The following is an 18,195-nucleotide window of genomic DNA, read 5'->3' on the forward strand; positions in this document are numbered from 1 at the left end:
TCCCCTCTCTCGCTGAACAGCACCTCTCAAAACTTTTAATCAGCACTCGCTGATGACCAACGGCACCTCTCAAAAAAAAACATTGGCACGCAGCCGACAACTACGGCACCTCTCAAAACTTATAATCACCACTCTTGCTGAATGGCACCTCTCAAAACATCAACACCTTGGTGCACAACCATTTTTTTCAACGCACTTCCATTTGACAATGCCTACTCCATTCGACACGGTCACGTGACATAATGCTGCTACATGATTGGTTAGGCCCCATATGAGCCGAACATAAAATCGTGACGTAGTATTTTTTTAGCTAATTACCACTGACTTGTACACAAAAATGCCAAATACTGCGCTCTCGTTGCACCACACAGTGCCACGTCAGATTTTCCTGAACGCTGATTGGTTAGGCCCTATTGGAGCGTACTATACTACTATAATCATCCTCGCCCTAGTCTAAACTGTCATAAATCTTCTGGCCTTCCGGTCTGAGCCAATCTTGTACCAATATACACTTTCTTTCCTCAGATATGTTAAAAAAACGAGGCTTCCTGTGAAGATATATCCACATTTTTTCTTGAATGCTTTTAATGCTTTGAGGCGATTTTCTTGGCGACCATTGAACTTTGGTCGCTCAAAGTTCATGATATTTCCAGAGAAATGAGCAGCAGGATTTTGAGCAGGAGCAGCCTCAGCTTCTTTGTCAGACATCTTTTACAACAGCAGTAATAAACAGATGCAGAAATTATCAGAATTCCTCGCTCCAGTGGAAGGTAGACGATGAAAATTCGCTTGGAATAATCGATTTTTACCTCAGTCAGATTTCAGATTTCAGATTTTCAGATTTCAGATTTTTTATTGACACTATTTACAGACATATTTCACTATCGCACACTATTACAAAAAATTCATTAATTAAAATAAGGAAAATATAATAATAATAAAACCAAAACAAAATGTGCTCAGTGACCAAAAAAGCATATGCTATCCAGTTGGTCACTGACACGTTCAAAAATAAAAGACAAGACACATCAATTAATAGAAACAATGCAATAAAGGAAGTAAAATGTGAATAACAAAAGTATTCAAAATAAACAAGTTAAATGAATAAATCATAATACAGAAGAGTAATATTGAGTATTTAAAAGGTATAGTTTATATTGCTTATAAAAGGAAGTGTAAGGCAGTTTTTTAAATTCTGTTGGAATAATTTCCCAAAGTTTTCATGTAACAAAAGAGAAAGTAGAGGACCCATAGCTATTATTTACTTTTGGCCTATGAAAATTCAAATTCGCAGCAAATCTTGTATTGTAGGTATGGACTTCAGATGCCGGAGTAAGGGTTCTATGGAATATAGTTGGAATGTTTATGAGTAAATAGAGCCACTTTTAATTTGTACACATTTTCAAATTTGAGAATTCCTAAAAGATTGTAATATGGTGAAGCATTTTCCCTGCTATAAGCAAAGAATATGCTTCGGACACATTTATTCTGCTTAGTTATGATTTTACGTAAATTAGTTTTACATGCACTACCCCAACTTATGATAGCATAGGATAAGTATGGATATATGAAAGAATAATACAATTGTTTCAATGTATGAAGATCAACAAAATATCTCAATTTGTTAATAATTGCTATATTTTTTGCTAATTTATTATTAATGTGCTGGATCTGCCGTCCCCATTGTAAATTTTGATCCACATAAATACCTAAATACTTAATTTGACTTTTATGTGCAATGTTAGGAATATGTACATACAGTCTTAGTCTTGTAGATGAAATTATCATGTAATTAGTCTTGGTAAGATTTATAGATAGTTTGTTGATGATACAATATTTAAAAACTAATTTCAATTCGTCATTCATGACATACTCAAGCTGATGCAGATTATCACTTGCATAAAACATATTTGTATCATCAGCAAATATACGGAAGGATAGTTTTTTTGAGCAGTTAGGTAAGTCATTAATATAAAGCAGGAATAGAAGAGGACCCAAAGTTGATCCCTGTGGTATTCCACAAGTAATGGTTTCAGGACTAGATTGGATGCTACCAATCTTAAGGAACTGAGTGCGATTATGTAGATAGTTTTCAAACCAGTTAAGGGTTGTTCCTCGTATGCCATAGTGGTAGAGTTTAGATAAAAGAATATTATGGTTCACAGTATCAAATGCTTTAGAAAAATCTAAAAAAACACGACAGGTAACCAGCTTTTTTTCCATTGCCTGTTTGAGGGTGTCAGTGATCTCAAAAATGGCTTGCTCTGTTGAGTGCCCTTTCCTAAAACCAAACTGATATCTATACAGGATGCTGTGTTTTTCCAGAAAATCATATAGTTGATTATAAATTAATTTTTCAAATACCTTACTGAAAGGTGAAAGAGTTGAAATGGGCCTATAGTTTCCTGGGTCAGTTACATCACCACTTTTGTAAACCAGAGTAACTTGAGAGACTTTCATTCTCGATTTGAAGTTGCGACAGGAACGATTGGACATGGTGTCAGATGAACAAAAAGAACTGTAAATTAATTCGAATGTATCATCACGTGAAATGTAAATGGAACCTAGGTCACGTGAGATGTCGACCTTTTAAGTGTTTTATTTGTAACGGAGTCAATTGGAAGGATGTGAATGTAACGTCTGACACCGTCTATCATGAAAAAGTGTTTGGTTCTTAACGGTCGAGCGGTGATGTTAGGTAATTGTTTGCAACAAGTTTTACATTTCATAGATGACGTTAAAGAAAATTTAACCATCTTTTTTCCTTAGAAAAAATGGATGTGAAGACCAAAGTAAAATTGAGTCGAGAAATTGAGAGCTACTGGGATTTACTGCCATGGCATATTGCGTCTAGAATTGTGGATTTGAAAATAAGTCAGGAACATTTAGATGAGGTGGAGAAAGAAAAAAGAAAGAAATTATGCGAGGAGATTGAAAAGTTTCACGCGTTGAAAATGAAATGGGAGATAGGATCTGTTTTGTGTAAACCTCTGTTGATTCCATGCGAACCTGGGGTGAATGAACATTGTGATTGTAAATGGTATGGAAAGTATGTAGACATATCAGGTCAACAGAGAAGGGCCTTTTTGGTGTTTAATTTGGATCAGGCTATCAGACGATGTAATCATGTGAAGTCTTTCATTTATTATAGAATAGATACGATTAATGGCACACAGTTTTTTGTTTGAAAAATAGGGCGTCGTCCCACTAGGGGAATGACACATGTCCCACCTGTAAAAGGTTATTGAATATTCATTAAAATGTTTTTTTCAGAAAAAAATGGCTTGGTTTAATCCTGTGGATCACTCCATTCAATTTGTAGCGTGTTCTCAATCCGACTTGAAGGACGGTGAAAAGCTCTTCCTGTTGGAATGCTGCAAAGAGGGGGTGCACAAGTCCTGTCTGAGGGAACCACCGAACGGTGGGTGCTTGGTTTGCCCCAAATGTCGTATTGAGACTTGCGTTCACGATCACGTGATTCAGAACGATCACTTTTCTGAGAAGGACATGGATCTCATTGATCTGTGTTTCTTGAAGCATCAGGTGGTCTCGCGCATTCCTATGACGCAGAAGGAGATCCATGGGCTATGCGTGGCCGTCAATGTGCCCGGGTTGAACGCCCTGTGCCATGTGTCATCACGTCTTTTTGATGGGTCTGGTCTTTTGGACGCCTCTTGAGAAAAGGTTCTACTACGAGTGGGAGGATGTAGCCGCTCGCCTGTCCCTGGGTCTGATCTACAACAATCTGTCTGAGATGTGTTACCGCTACGATTTGCGCGTGGAGAGGGATAAGAAAGGGGATGCCTTTCACCATTTTTTGGATCACTTGCTGGAGTGTGCCATCCACGATGAGGAGGTGGTGACTCGGGCTTGTGTGGTCAAGACCTGCCGCTGTCCCCATTGCCTGGAATGTCAAGGCTTTGCATCTATGTTTGATAAGGAGCATATGTCCAATATAGTGGCCATTGCCAACTGCAGTTATTTTTACGATTGCGTGGATAAAGGGATCTTTAACAATTTTAGAGTGGCTTATTTGAACACCGAAAAGAAGAAGAAAGCCCAAAATAAGTGAACACATGTATCTTTAATCAAAACGTGATTAAAAAAAGTTACAATTTCCATCGTTTCTTGGCTTGCATGATTCTTTTCACCACCCTTTCTGTCATGGTCTTTCTACCGGGTAACCTGTCAATAGCTTTGATCATCTTGGTGTCGGCTTTCCACTTGTCCTGTATATTCTTGGCTTGACTGTAATTGATCTCGTGTTGTTTGCCTAGTCGGTCCAAACGATTGATGCCAGGATCTCCTCGGGTGAGTTGTTTTTTCAGTTTGGTGCCCGGTCCCATGTACTGATACCCCGGCCAATGAAATTCGATCCCCGTCTTACTCAACAGTTTCTGAATGTCAAAGCCATAGCCGCGTTGCTTTTTTGCGGGTCCTGGTCTTGTTGGCTCTAGTCCGTGTCATAGCCAAGACGTCGCCGACTGGGTCTTTCCCACTCTTCCCAAGGCTTCAGGCGTTCAGCCGCTGTGGGTTTGCACTTCTGGGGTTTCTTGGTGACTTTCTTGGGGCTGTAACCACCTTCTTCGTCGTCGGTGTCGTCGTCAATTGATTTGGGATCTTGACCAAGGCTCTTTAAAAAGCCTTTTTTGGCTCCACTCAAAACGCTTTGTTTCAAACCACCCGATTTGGGCTTCTTACCACTTGATGGAGGTATGGGTCGTGGTATTAGGCTAGGTTTACTACCTGATGCAGGCTTTTTACCGGCCTTGGGTTTTTCGGGCAAGAGTCGTCGCAGTTTGACTTCCTTTTTGATCCCCGAGGGACCAGCCACCACTGGTGTTGACACCTCTTTCTTGATCCTGGCGGGGGTTTGACTTTTGATAACTTGTTTCAACAAGTTTTCCAAGGGACTGTCCAGGGCTTCTTCATCCGGTGCAGGGGCACCCACGCCAGCCCGTGGGGCACCTCCTGTGTGAATCCGTTTGGTCAATTGAGTCTGTTTACAAGCCAAGGGTTTGGCCATCTTGACGGCAATCCCGTCGGGAATGGTGGGATTCCCTAAGATCAATTGTTTTTCAGCGCCTAGTCGTGCTGCTTTGTTTAACAGGGCACTTTGGGGAATCTGTCCTTTGTAGTAATCTTGTAAACGTTCGAATTCACTGACCACCACCATCATGACCTCTTCTGTCATATTGCAACACGGTTTCAAAACAGTCTTGCCAGTAACTTGCTTTTTGGTGGGCTTTTTCCAATTTCAATTGCAGACTCTTGATGGTTTCGTCGGGGTTGGCGCAGGTCTTGCAGGGGATGATGACGTCTTCCACGTCGTCTTGGACTCGTATGCAATCGTCGCACCTGTTACCGTATTTTAAAGCCAAATGTTCCTGTTCGAGAGCTCAATACTTTCTTAACAGACGCTCGTGGACTACTTTGAGTTGTTCTTCTCTGTGATTGGCTTCTTGTAACAACCCAATGAGCTTCGACAGGTTGTCTTTGACATCGACTCGTTTTCTGTTCTCGCTCACACGTTCAGGCACCACATCGATGCCCTGCAAGGGGTAACCATCTGCATCTCGAGTCTTTAACGACATGCTCCGTAACACTCTTTCAAACCTTGCCAGAATCCACTCCCTGTTTGATCCAACAGATGTCAGTGAATTTCTGCGCTTCCCCACTTCGCGCAACACGTTCTTATGGCGTTGAAGTTTTCGAAGCGTCTGAGGCTTGATGGGAATTCTCCTTTTCAACAGATTCAAGACCATTTCACTGACAGCATCGATCTGGTCGGCGTTGGCGTGTTTCAACATCTCTTGACGTTTGAAACGATTGGCTTCTTGGAGAATACTGGTCAAGAACGGACGTTGTCGCCATAATCGATTCATCGTCTCTTTCTGAATCAGTAGCGAGGAGTGAAGTCTTTTATGCCTTGAATCGACTCCACCACTTTCGCACCCGCTGGAACACGCAACGTGGTCTTGCATTTTTTCTTGACAGGTTTGAGGGTGGATTGAAAGGGTATTTTGCAAATGGCACGTTCCAACTTGGGTCGGTGCTTTTGAACCTGTTTGTCAAAAAGGTTGGTCAACCACCGCGCCGCCCCCAACACTTTGTCTCCACCTCGTTGCGGTGTCTTGGGTCGGGAGAGCCTGGACAGCTTACGTCGTCGTCTTGAACGTGGTTGGAGTGAAGACTGAGCTTTTATTTCATCCCATCATCTTAGCCAAGGGTGTCTTGACGGCTGGGATGCGTTTCAATAAACTCAAGAGGGTGGTTCTACGATTAAAACAGACAGGTGGTTTGGCTCGACTCTTGGTGGGCGCTCTCTTTTGAGGTTTCTTTATGAATTTTCTCAAATCTCCGAACTTGTCTTCGTACCAATGCCTCTTCATTCTTCTTTTTCTATCTCTTTCTTGAAAAGTGTTGCCATGGTGGGAGTTCTCTTGCGTTTCCTACGCGTTGTAACCGTGGACGGCAACTCACCGGTGTTAAGGACACTGTGTTTCTTGTTGTACTGGTCTTGAAGTCTCTGAGGACTGTTTATTAAGGATCTGTATAGAGCTTCAAGTTCAGCATTCATGGTATTGAATGACTTGAGGCTTTTCCTCATCGCTTTTTATAGAGCCAAGGTTGTTTGCAATGACGGTAGGTGCTTTGAGCCGCGCCTGTCAAACCCATGCATCGGTAATCCTTACATTTTCCCAAGGTGTAGCCCATTTTGGTGGCACTGGCAAAGATGTTCCCTCCACTTTGTCGTTTCTTTCTCTTCTTCTTACCAATGGCTTGCAAGGCTCTTTTGGCTCCGTAACTGGCTGCTCCGGAAGCTGCCCCCAAGCCCACGGCTTTACCCAGTGCGATGCCTGCCGGCACCAGAGTGGCCAAAGGCAGGACACCGCCTTTCTGTTTCTTTCTCTTCTGACGTCTTCTTCTCATCATGAGCGCGAGCCCCGTGGTAGTGAGGAGGGACGTGGGTAGGTTACCACCCTTCTGTTTCATGGCGAACAATGAACCCTCATGCAGCTGGGTCCTCTAATTTATGCTCTTTTTGGTAAGGAATGTAACGAAATTTCAGGTCATCCTGTTTGACGTGGGCGTCCTTGATGGGTTGGGTCAAATCCGTGATGGTGTCGTCCATAGTTTGCAACTTGATGAGGAAGCCTTCGAACTCATCCAAGGGAAACCCGCGCACGTAGGTTCTCAATTCGATCAAGGTCTTTTCATGCATGGTGAACGCGAAATGACTCATGTCCATCTTCATGGAAAAATTCTTGAAATCATTCCATCCCTTGACCAAGGTTCCTAAGGCAGTTAAGATGGCCACAACCACATGTTGTTCCCAAAGCACGCCTATGATCATGCTCAAGGCCATGAGTAAGGCCAGTCGATTGAGAAAACAGAACCACCTTTTGAAATGGTAAAACATTTGTTTCCGATACCACCATTGTCGATGATAATATTTGTACAATCCATCCAATCGCGACAAGGATTCCTCTTCCACACTATTTCTGTAAGCACCGTTGAGTAAACTGACGTCGATCGTCATCCCTGTTCAGTTCGAGACACTGGTTGAATTGCGAGTCACTTGGGGTCTTCCTCTGTCTTTGTATGTGGTGGTGATACCAGCGATGCGTTGTCCTCGAGCGGTTTGTCATTGATCGTTCAACAAAATTTGCAATTGATGTTGTAAACTGTCTTGATCCATGCGTCTGGGTGTGGAAACAGCGCTGCTTTCGTCGTCATCGTCATTATCATCGTCTCCACCACCACCGCCTCCTGCACCACCTCTGCCAGGACCGCCTCTGCCAGGACCACCTCTACCTCTATCTGGACCGCCGAAACTGTGTCTGGGTTTCTTCCCACCTCGACCCTGTCTGGGTTGCTTGCCACCTCGACCTCGTCTGGCTGGTGTCTTGTATCCCATGGTGGTTCTACCGGTGGTTGTACGAGCCATATACCCTCGTCCGGGTGGTGTAGGAGCTCTACCTGGTACGTCTCGACGAGTGCTCAAACCCGATGGACCCGCTTGGGCTGGGGGAGGACTCGCACCTATGCCAGCCACACTACCCGTGGAGCGTGGACTACTTTGAGCCGAGGGACTACGTATTGGCGTACTTTGAGCCAGAGGACGAGGTCCTGCGGTGCCTGCACCAGCGGGGGGTGTATTCATTAGGGGTGGCATAGTGGACGTGCCCACTCCCGGACTCAAACTTTGACTGTAGTGGCTCAAAAAGTCGTCGTTGTAAATGTAGGCCAAGTTGATATCCTCCAGCGGTGAAAGAGGTGAAGGTAAGGCTTGGGCGATGATACTGGGAGTTGTACCCACGCCGGCTGGAGATAAACTACTCATTGTAGAAGGTTGGTATATTTCTTTTCTCGAGCCACCAGTCTGTGCCAACAGCAGTTTATATTGAATGTGATCTGTGAAATTATCGTCGTTATATCCGTTTAAAATGGCTTCCACTTCGCATTTACCGGTGCACTGCAAGACCTGTTTCATGGGTTGGTATTCCACATCTCGCTCACTCATGCACCAGTCAAATTGCGATTGACAAATGGCTAGGAATCGCGGAAACCATTTGACTTCACTGCGCAGCATCTTCACTTCAACTGATGCATTCGCATGCAGCCCTCTTCTTTTAGGAGATGACTGAGAATCTGTTGATTGTCGTGGCTTTTGGGATGTAAGTCCAACAAGAGATAACCAAACGGTCGATCAGTCACCTTTCGAAAGGTGTCTTGCACATCTTGCCATCGCGAAGGAAAGGCTTGTAACAACAAATTTCGCATCCCCAGTTGATCTCTAGGGTTCTTGAATCCCACGATATAATGGGCATTTCTTGAGATGCTCTTGGAAAATTTACCGGGTGGAAACATGTCTTGCGATAAATAGATCACAGTGATGTTTCGATGGTGGGAATCTTTGGTGAAAAGATCCAAGACCCGTTTGTTGTTGTCTCCTTTCTTCCATGAGATCGTCCAACACTAGTAAGCCACCCTTGGGAAACCAGATGGGTAAGAGATCGGAGTCGGGAATGCCGTGATGGAATTTCACCCCATACTCTTTCATGAGTTTGAATCCGTCTTGCTAGGAACTGTAACAGTAATAAATGTGTTTGGGCCGTGTCTCGAACAAATCGAGATTGTCCACCAATAATTTGGTGGTGAAGACCGTTTTACCCAATCCTGACGGACCCACCACCATCATGCTAGAAGGTGTGTTGAATGAAAATGCTTCGCATCGTTCCATGGTCAAGTCCCATATGGATGAGAAAAAAGAGGAGTTCGTTTCATATACATTTTTTTCAAACTTTATTACAATAAATGTCTTACACCGCAACGAGAGGTACAAGTGTCTTGCACGTAATCACATTGACATACTTGATCCCAATTCAGCTCTTTGTGTATCAATTTTTTTAACATTTGTCCCACTTTATGATCATTTGTACGTAATCGTGAGGACTGAAACGACATAGAAACGTGTTCATGTCATGACCTTTCGATCGATCGATCAAAAACATCAAAGCGTAATCGCCGCAACTCTGACTGTAAAGCGATTGCAGACTCTTGCCGTTGTGTATGTTGAACTTCGAATGTTGATCCAACCACCTCTGTAAAGGTTCAGTGGTCATGTAGGTGTCCAATGGAAGGGCATAACTATCCATGATCTTGCAAGCGTCCTCGAACGTTCATAGCGCAATCCAATGTCGACCCAGTTGGCCTTGAGGGTCCGTGTTGACGATGTGACCTGTGGGTCCTTTCTTGTTGGGTTTCTCAGGTAAACGATCGTAAGGCACTGTGCCGTAAAAATAGGGTTTCAAACTGGGTTGACTCCTGGCCAACACATCCAACTGCACATTGTTCAAACTGACTTTTTCCATTTTAGACTTGGTACACGTCGTATTGCACGGTCTTGTTGCTATTGATCTCCAGGAGATTTTCAAATTCAGCATAGATGATGGCGGTGACGTTAGCACCCTGATCGGCTCCAAAGTCAAACACCAACTGCAACTCACCGCTCAGCTTGGGGTTCAACACTGGACTGTTCAGGCAACCGTTGGCTGCATTCTCAAATACAAACAGAGTGCATCCTTTACCTCGTCCCCAATCTTTTGCTCTCACCATGTTTCCTTTGCTCTTGCACAAACTTCCTGTGGCTTGTAGAAATTGCCTGTAGCCTCTCAGGTCTTTACTTCCATTGTCATGTAGCAATTCCAAGGCTTGATAGGGATAGGTTTCTCCTCTCGCCACTTGTTTGATGCTGGTCAGATTAAATTGCTGGAATGTGAAGGGATACTCGTCGGCGGCTCCGTTGAAGGCTGTGGAAGCCACCAATCCCACCACTAGCATGTTGGGTAACCGGTTCTGGAACGGGTTGGTAATTTCATAGTGTAACTCGTTTCAGGTGATGTTGTAGGTCCTGATCTAGCTTCTGACCGTGGGATAGCTGACCATGTTTCTCCCACTACCCATGTCATTCATCAATTCTCTGTAGACAGAGGGGTTGAGTCTCACTTGGCAAAGATACAATTTCACTTTAATGTCTCTGGAATCGATACGGAAGGCCACAGCGCCATCCATTTGCCACATCCACACATCCGGTGAATTGAAGTACATTTGGATACCAATCTACACATTGGGTATCAAGAGTTTGTTGAGGTGAAACACTTTGATGTGGGGTACAAAGCTGAAAGTGCGAGTCATACTGTCTATGCTAGCGGCTTGGGTTCTGAACTCACGCACCAGGTCTTGTCTTTCGGGGGGTAGAGCTTTGAAATCATTGTGTGTCAAAGTCAGTTGAGTGGCTGTCAAGGTATTGGGCACATTGACATGATTGAACCAGCCTTGAGGTTTCAAGATGGTGTCTCCATCATCTCTGTCAAAATTCAGTAAGCTTTCAAGAGATTACTTTTCTTGGTCGTTTTATCCGTGAACAGGTAACCCGCTCGAAGCCTCTTTTCAATCACGGTGGTGTCAAAAAAAGTCTTGACAGTCTTCATGAATTCCACACCCATCAGATTGGACAAATCGCCTGTCCGAAGGTGTTCGGGTTTGAAATCCGCCCCGTCAGCATTGTGTCGGTTGTTCAATTGCACTGTGTCTTCCACAAACCAATAGCCTTCAAACATCACATCGTCCCCTTGCAACAAGGGAGGTAGTTGACTCTTGGGGTCTGGTAACGAGATACTACTGAGTCTCACTTTCCAATTCACGCCTTCCATTTTCAAAGGATGAGGGAGACAAATCTTGAAATGATTGGATCGGTTCTTGGGATACTCGGTCTTACTACTGTGGCTCGGTAGACTCACGTAAAAATCCGTCATGTTTAAAATGCAAAGTGACAGTCACCACTCCTGAAGGAAATTTCACCAACTCACCGTCGTTCTCGGCCACTTGCGTCTCAATAATGTCAAACACGTCACTGTGCACCGGTAGATATTGGATGTTAACAGGTTCAAAGCTCATCTTCTCATCGTGGGGGACTTCTCTCAAGAGATCGGTGACTTGATTCCCCATCACTGTACTTTGCGCCACGTTGCAATAGACATACATGGGCGGACGGAGAGTCTCACTGATGGTCACGTTACCACCATAGCTCTGTTCATAGAGCTCGTCCAGATAGTCGAAGTGCCAATTGCAATAGGAACTGAGCTGTAAGGAGCCATCGTCTCTGATGTTCCAAAAATTAGTGGAATGAGCGTTGTTTTGATTGACCCAATCGAGTTTGAAATTGGTGGGCACTTTGTCGTCTTTGAAGAGTTTCACCACGTGATTGGTCAATTTGTAATCATCAATTCCAGTCTTTTCCACCCACTTCATCTTCTTGACCAACTTAGGACCGAACCACACTTTGGGTCGCAATCTATTTTCACTTTCTTTTTGATTGAGGAACATATCGGTGTTGTCAATGATCAAAGAATCACCTTCCCAACGAAACACGGGGTAGTATTTTTTACCGTTGGGAGCTCATAGAGTTTCATTGCCACGTTCCATGTACTCAGTCAGACGATGTTGGAAACGATTGACCAAGTATCGCATGAGCGATTTACCACTCGTGACTTTGACCTGGTCCTTGTGCAGGTCGGCCCCCTTGATGTAAAATCCATTGCGGTAGACCAACGGAAACCAGAGACCATTGGAACTACGTTGGAAGGTTTCCATGGTCCAATCGAATTCTAACAAGACATCATCATCTTCGAAGAGGTGTGGTCGGCGAGGCGGTGATTGATGAGGTCGCAAGGGTGGGACCGGGTAAGAGATACTACTCAAACCCACTTTCCATCCTTCTTCTTTCAATTGGATCTGGTAAGGCAAACAGTTCTTGAAACTGTTGGCTTGATTGGAGGGGAATTCCGTGGTACTGGAACTGCTGATCAATTGTACATAAAACTCCTTCATCTCGACTTGACCAATGCCCCTTTCTCAATCCACGTGTCGTATTTGTTTGGCCAACCTTTCCAACGAACCAAGACTTTATCCCCTTTGCGTTTAATGATCTTTTCCATGTGAAATAGATCGTCGCCCTTCACTGTCACTTTCTGCAAATCCTGGGCGTAAAATGTACCGCTCAGAGGTGTTCCATCCCACTCGTTAATCTTATAGGTAGGAATCACACCCGGCACAACACGAGCCACCACAAACACTTCTTCAGTCCAACCCGGTAAATACCCTTTCTTGAATAGGCGATATTTCTTATTCAATCTCACCCGATCCCCCACTTTCAACTCGGGTGGCACACATTTGGCTTACAGTCGATCCGCATACAGATTCTTCCACACCTGCTCTTCGTTACCCAGGTTGACTTTCTCGGGCAGCATCTTGTACTATGGTGATAGGAACGATTGTATCCCAACACCAAATCCTTCAAGACCAGTAAATAACTGAACGTGTTCTTGACCGTAAAATATCGATACATGCGTTTCTTCAAGGTGTGATTGAATCGTTCGATCACACTGGCTTTGGTATCACCACTGGTGGAAAAATGACGAATGTCTTTTCGCGTCATCAAGACTTGAAAGGTCTTGTAAAATTCTTTGCCGTCGTCGGTTTGCAACTTGCGAGGGATCCTGCCCTCACTGCATTTCAAAATTTTCTCGAAGGCAGCCGTCATGTCCTTGCCAGTCTTTGACTTGACCGGTTCCACCCAAGCGTACTTTGACAACACTTCCACCACCGTCAATAGATACCTGTACCCTCGATTCGATTTGCCAATGTTCCCCACTTCGATGAGATCTGCCACCCATTGTTCGTCGATACCGTAAACCATGACCGGTACAGTACGAAAACGATGACGCATGGGCTTGTGAAGCATGTAGCCCAAACTGGCTTCCAATCGCTTGCGTACCTGTCCAATGGGTAATCCTCGGGCTTTGGCAAAATGCGTCACGCCTCCCAGACTTCCTGGGACACTGAGATCCTTGTACGACCTCACCAAATTGGCATACCGATCCATCTTCTTTTTCTTACTCATAATGTCGACAATTGGCACAGAGCTTGTCTAATCAGCTCGGGGTGTTCTCGTCTTATGATAGAGTACCACGCGATTGGCATGGGTTGTCGTTTCAACCACAATATGAAGACGACAAAACGCCAGACATCCTCTTCGACATGCGTCTCCAAAAACACCTGTTCGGGGTCAAACCCTATCAACGAGGGAATGGGATATTTCTTTTCATACTTCGCATATAAAAGCTCGCAGCACTCGCACAGACTATACCATGCACTAGCCATGCTGACAAAAAAATGATTTTTTTATTTCACATCACTGTTTTTTATACAAAAAAAGGGACTAAACCAGGATTCGAACCTGGGACCTTTGGGTTATGAGCCCAACGTGCTGACCACTACACCATTTAGTCATCCTCGTTCATCAAACAGTGATTGAAACTATTTACAAGGTCGCACTGTTCTTTCTCCGTCATCAATTCCACCAGCAAGTCCTCCATCTTTTCAGTCAGTTCCCTGAAATAAGCGGGAGTCCCCAATGAAATCGGACAATTCAGTTTATCGCTCAGTCTGACAGAGATATCTCGGGCATGAGTCAGGGGCTCCACCATCTTCTTGATCTTCTGCCTCATCATGAAGGTCAAACTCGATGTGGCCAATAGACAGAACCGGTCCTTCAATCTGACCGGCGGAACAACAGCCGGCACAAAACGAATCACATCCAATTCCTTGATGTAGACCATGGAGTACCAATCGATGGTGAACAGAAAGGTTCTGTGCACTTGAGATTTCAACAAAGGAAGAATCTGCCATCCCCACTCAGGACGTCGATGGAGTAGTTCAGGAATGGTCCAGTCGTGCTCAGGTTTACCATAAAACAAAATGTCAAACACCAACAGGTCACCGACCCCTTTGTCTTCATCGATGCAACCCAAAGGCGATACGATCAAATGAACGATCTCGTTACTGTTACTGTACAACACGGTCAACATCTCGAATCAAAAGATAAAAACAACAACTACACCGCAATGTTTTATAGTAAAAAACGCAAGACGCTCATTGGTCAATAGCGCAACACGCCACCCAAAAAAGTACTGAATCACAAGGTAAACCAATGTTCATTGTCCATGGCTCTCATGAACGTGTCAAGGGTCACTTTCTCATCCCCACTCGTCTTCCACTCTTTCCACCCTAATCGCATGGCGTCCACCAATTTATGCAACTTGACGCGACTTCCCGCTGCATCCATCTTCTCCGCCACTTTCAAAATCCCCCGAGACAAAGCGCCTCGGTACCTATCCATCTTATTCCCCATTTCGGCAGCTTCCTCCAACATGATGGTATCAATGGTCTTTTTGATCAACAAGATCAAAATATCATCAGATTCTTCTTTCTCTTCTTCCACCTCCATCTTAACAACAGGGATTGACTCCTTGGGAAATGGATTCGTTTTCTTCCTTCTCTTCAAGGTGGTCTTGTTTTCAACCAGGGGAGTCTCCTCGCTGCAATCCATCGTGTCAAGTGAACTCCAAGCAGTAGAAGCGCGTTTTTTATACACCCATACCTGTCAATCAAGTAAAATCACTTTCGTGATGGAAAAGTACTGACCACGTCATGGGAAAGTACTGGCTCTTGATTGGTCGAAGCAGAACCCTATAAATACAAGGACACAGTTTCATTTCGATTCAGTTTCAGTCGTGATCAGTCACAGGAAGCATGGAGCCCCCGACACCCAGTCCAGATGAATCCCCCATGCGCTATATGTTACCGGACCCAGCGCAGGAGGAGGGTAAAGGTTTGGTAGATTATAGTCTCAATCCTCATTCGCCCGCCAAATATCCACTAAGTACCAAGAAAAGAAAGAAAACGGACAAAAAGAAGAACAAGAAGAAAATCAAGCAGGAACCGCCTGAAGGTAAACGAGTTCATTTCCATTCTAAAGTCTCGGTCAAAATCATTCAGGATAAAAGTCACTACTTCATGCAAGAAACAGAATTAACCTCTGAAGATGATTATCCATTAAGAAACAGTGACTTCGCTTTAAAACGACAAGAACAAAAACTCATCTTCAAACTTCAGCACAAACGATGACCTTTCGGTCCTAGACGAATGCGTATACTCGAACGGCTAGAAAAAGAAAATAACTCGTCCTCTATTTCTCAGACGCAGATAAACTCCCCGCCATCCACACCTTCTGGGAAGTCAAAGATGAAGTCAAGCCAGACGAATTCAATCCCGATGCTTTCCTCGACGGTATGAAACAAGAATGGAAAACACCCTACAGGAACCCTTCACCACCCCACACACACTTTCCTTGCCCTAGACACCCCAAGCAAGAATTAAAGAAGCGAGAGACGACCACAGCCTACGGGCGTTGGTCCTATTACAAATGTCTCGTCCCCGATTGTTTTGCCTGTGCAGGCGTCGACAACATCCAATGTTATGTGACTTCAGGTCAACGTATGCTGAACGACTACTATGTCCAACTACCCGTAGAAAAAATGAAATGCTATTGCCAAAGACCTCTCATCATGAGCATGTCCAGATCAGAAAAGAACCCGGGCAAGTTTTACTTCAGGTGTTCCAAGTGCCAATGCGACATCTTTCAATGGGCCAATGAATACCTGCAAACCAAGGTCAGAGCCTGGTTAGAAGAGGGTCGAAAACTTTGGTTGGAACCCCAGCCCCTTCAACCAGGTGTAGAGAGAAGAGATGCTCTGGGTCCCTTCAAAGGGAACTGGGATCAAAACGATTTGAGCCCACAGACCAAGTTCAACTTAGATCGACTACTCCGAGACAACACCCCCCAAGAATTTCACCAGCAGTACATGTATGATGAATTCACCCCCAAAGAACGTTCGTACCTGGAACGAAGAGGTTTACCTCCACCCAAGTAAAGCTCTCATTGGTCACCCATTTTTCATAAAAAGGCAGTCCAAAAAAAGCCAACCGTCAGTTTCAAACATGGAAGGGACACAGAACAAGCTTTGCTTCATTTTGGATCTAGACGGTTTTTTCATCAACAAGACCTTTCAAGTCAGGAACTGGGTTATTACGCTTGGAACCAAGAGAATGGAAGACACGCTTTCAGCATCCCCATCCCTTACAAAGAGTTGAGCGACAAAGACAAACGAACAGTGAATTTTGTGATAAAGAAGATCCATGGATTGAGCTATCAACCCCTCAAGGCCGAATGTTTTCAACCCCCAGAAGTCCTCGAAGACCTGATCCAGACTATCTACTCCAGGTACAAACAAGGGCAGAGGACCGTAGTGGGGTACAAGGGAGGACACGTGGAAAAAGATTTGTTAAAGAAACAACATTCCTTCGCTCGATCTAGAAACGGGCTGTCCCAAATACGACAAACTGAGACACATCATTTCAAGTGAACGTTTATTACCAAGCTGTGGTTTTCATCAAGATGAGAGTATACATCATTGTCCTGTTACAGAATGTCATGCTTTCTAGTTTTGGTTGACAAAAATTTTTCAATAAAGTTCTTTTATATCACATTGTGTCTTCAAAATTTACTAAAGTAATTAAACAATTTGTCTGTGTCCAACAGACGCACTTCCATCTCCTCTTTGACCCTCTGCCTCTCCACACTGTTTCCATACTCCTCATGAATCCTCACCAAATGGCCTCGGCACTTTTGAAATTTAAGGATGACCCTCAATATGAGATTCATCTTCCTCTTCAATAAGTTCTGCACCTCAGCACTCTTAGCGCGTTGCTTCTTGGACTGTACGCATTCCCATTCGTCACTCAACCGTTCCAAAGTCTCATCCAACTCTGCCAAAATAGTATGGTAACCTCGCGTAATTGGCATCTTGAAACAAAGAATCACGTGCCGCGCCTCCTCTTTAATCAACACCACCAATCAATACTCTCCTTCTCCATGACGTCACCAGAGGGAGATACCCCCATCCCCCCTCCACCGGGCACACAAAAAATCACGACACCCCTCTATTTAAACGAGCGAGCTAAGCACATGCTGTGATTTTCCATCATGGCTTCCAGGCAAAGTCTACGATTGCAAGGCATGGGACCCGAACTCTCCCCGTTCAAAGACCTATGTTTCATCTGTTTATTGGAATTAGACATCCAATCCGTCACACGCTGTTGCGTCATGCCATGCTGCGGAAAATTTCTACACAAACGATGCTTCAAAAAGGCCAACGAACAAAGCTTCCAATGTGGACATTGTCGACGTCCATCCCTCAACGATAGTAACAACACCATCAGCATTGACGAGGATCTCCGAGCCAAGAACACTCGGCAGACAGTCCCGACAACCCACTGATTTGGGTGTTACCCCCCGACCTCGCGGGTCCCACGCAATTGGAACGCATCCGAAATGCCATCAGTGATCTCCGAGCCAGTGCCATGGCCCACACCCTTCACCAAGAAGGGACGAGCTCCTGGAACACTCTGCCTTTTCCCATCAATCCTATAGTTTGGTATATCTTCTGGGTCCAACTGGATTGGTTCATCTCCACTTCCCCCGATGGCAGAAACCCTGTCTACATTCACGCCTCAGTCAACACCCCCATCAAACCCACCCAAGAAGTCAGAAAAACATTTTATCAATTGGTCAACAAACTCATTCCCAGGGCTGTGTATCCCTGCCTGCAAGAAATCATACACTGAGAACACTTCACTCACATTGCGGACTACGAAAGGGATGGACAAAGGTACGATTACGACAGAAACAAAGTCACCGTCACGCACATTTGTATGACACGATTTTGG

General features: G+C 44.5%; 2 protein-coding genes, 1 non-coding gene and 1 pseudogene across 3 annotated transcripts; all 4 read right to left on the reverse strand.

Moving 5' to 3' along the window:
- Window positions 1–8,598: 8,598 nt before the first annotated feature.
- Window positions 8,599–9,351, reverse strand: LOC110058124 (uncharacterized; annotated as a pseudogene).
- A 528-nt stretch (window positions 9,352–9,879) lies between these two features.
- LOC149099674 (uncharacterized protein F54H12.2-like) lies at window positions 9,880–10,614 on the reverse strand. The gene is given in 1 exon segment (XM_089277068.1): window positions 9,880–10,614. A coding segment is annotated over 1 exon segment (735 nt).
- Window positions 10,615–12,392: 1,778 nt separating this feature from the next.
- On the reverse strand, window positions 12,393–13,565 carry LOC149099675 (uncharacterized). Its single transcript, XM_089276888.1, has 2 exons — window positions 12,791–13,565; window positions 12,393–12,671 (listed from the first exon to the last, which is right to left on the reverse strand). Exons 1-2 carry the CDS (start codon window positions 13,466–13,468, stop codon window positions 12,393–12,395), a joined length of 957 nt encoding a protein of 318 aa, XP_089133014.1. The 5' UTR covers window positions 13,469–13,565.
- A 218-nt stretch (window positions 13,566–13,783) lies between these two features.
- Window positions 13,784–13,856, reverse strand: Trnam-cau (transfer RNA methionine (anticodon CAU)). The gene has a single exon. It is a non-coding gene; the product is annotated as a tRNA-Met (tRNA).
- Between the last annotated feature and the right edge of the window lie 4,339 nt (window positions 13,857–18,195).

The sequence above is a fragment of the Orbicella faveolata genome, unplaced genomic scaffold (genome assembly GCF_042242905.1).
Source record: "Orbicella faveolata isolate gen_17 unplaced genomic scaffold, um_ofav_v1 contig_46, whole genome shotgun sequence".
NCBI classification, from domain to species: domain Eukaryota; kingdom Metazoa; phylum Cnidaria; class Anthozoa; order Scleractinia; family Merulinidae; genus Orbicella; species Orbicella faveolata.

What these genes read in the sequence shown, in the direction of transcription:
- LOC149099675 (XM_089276888.1), bottom strand. Translation starts at nt 13,468, where the DNA reads ATGAGTAAGAAAAAGAAGATGGATCGGTATGCCAATTTGGTGAGGTCG. An exon ending in GCCCGAGAAAGTCAACCTGG is followed by an intron (nt 12,672 to 12,790) that starts GTAACGAAGAGC and finishes CGCCTATTCAAG; the next exon opens with AAAGGGTATTTACCGGGTTG.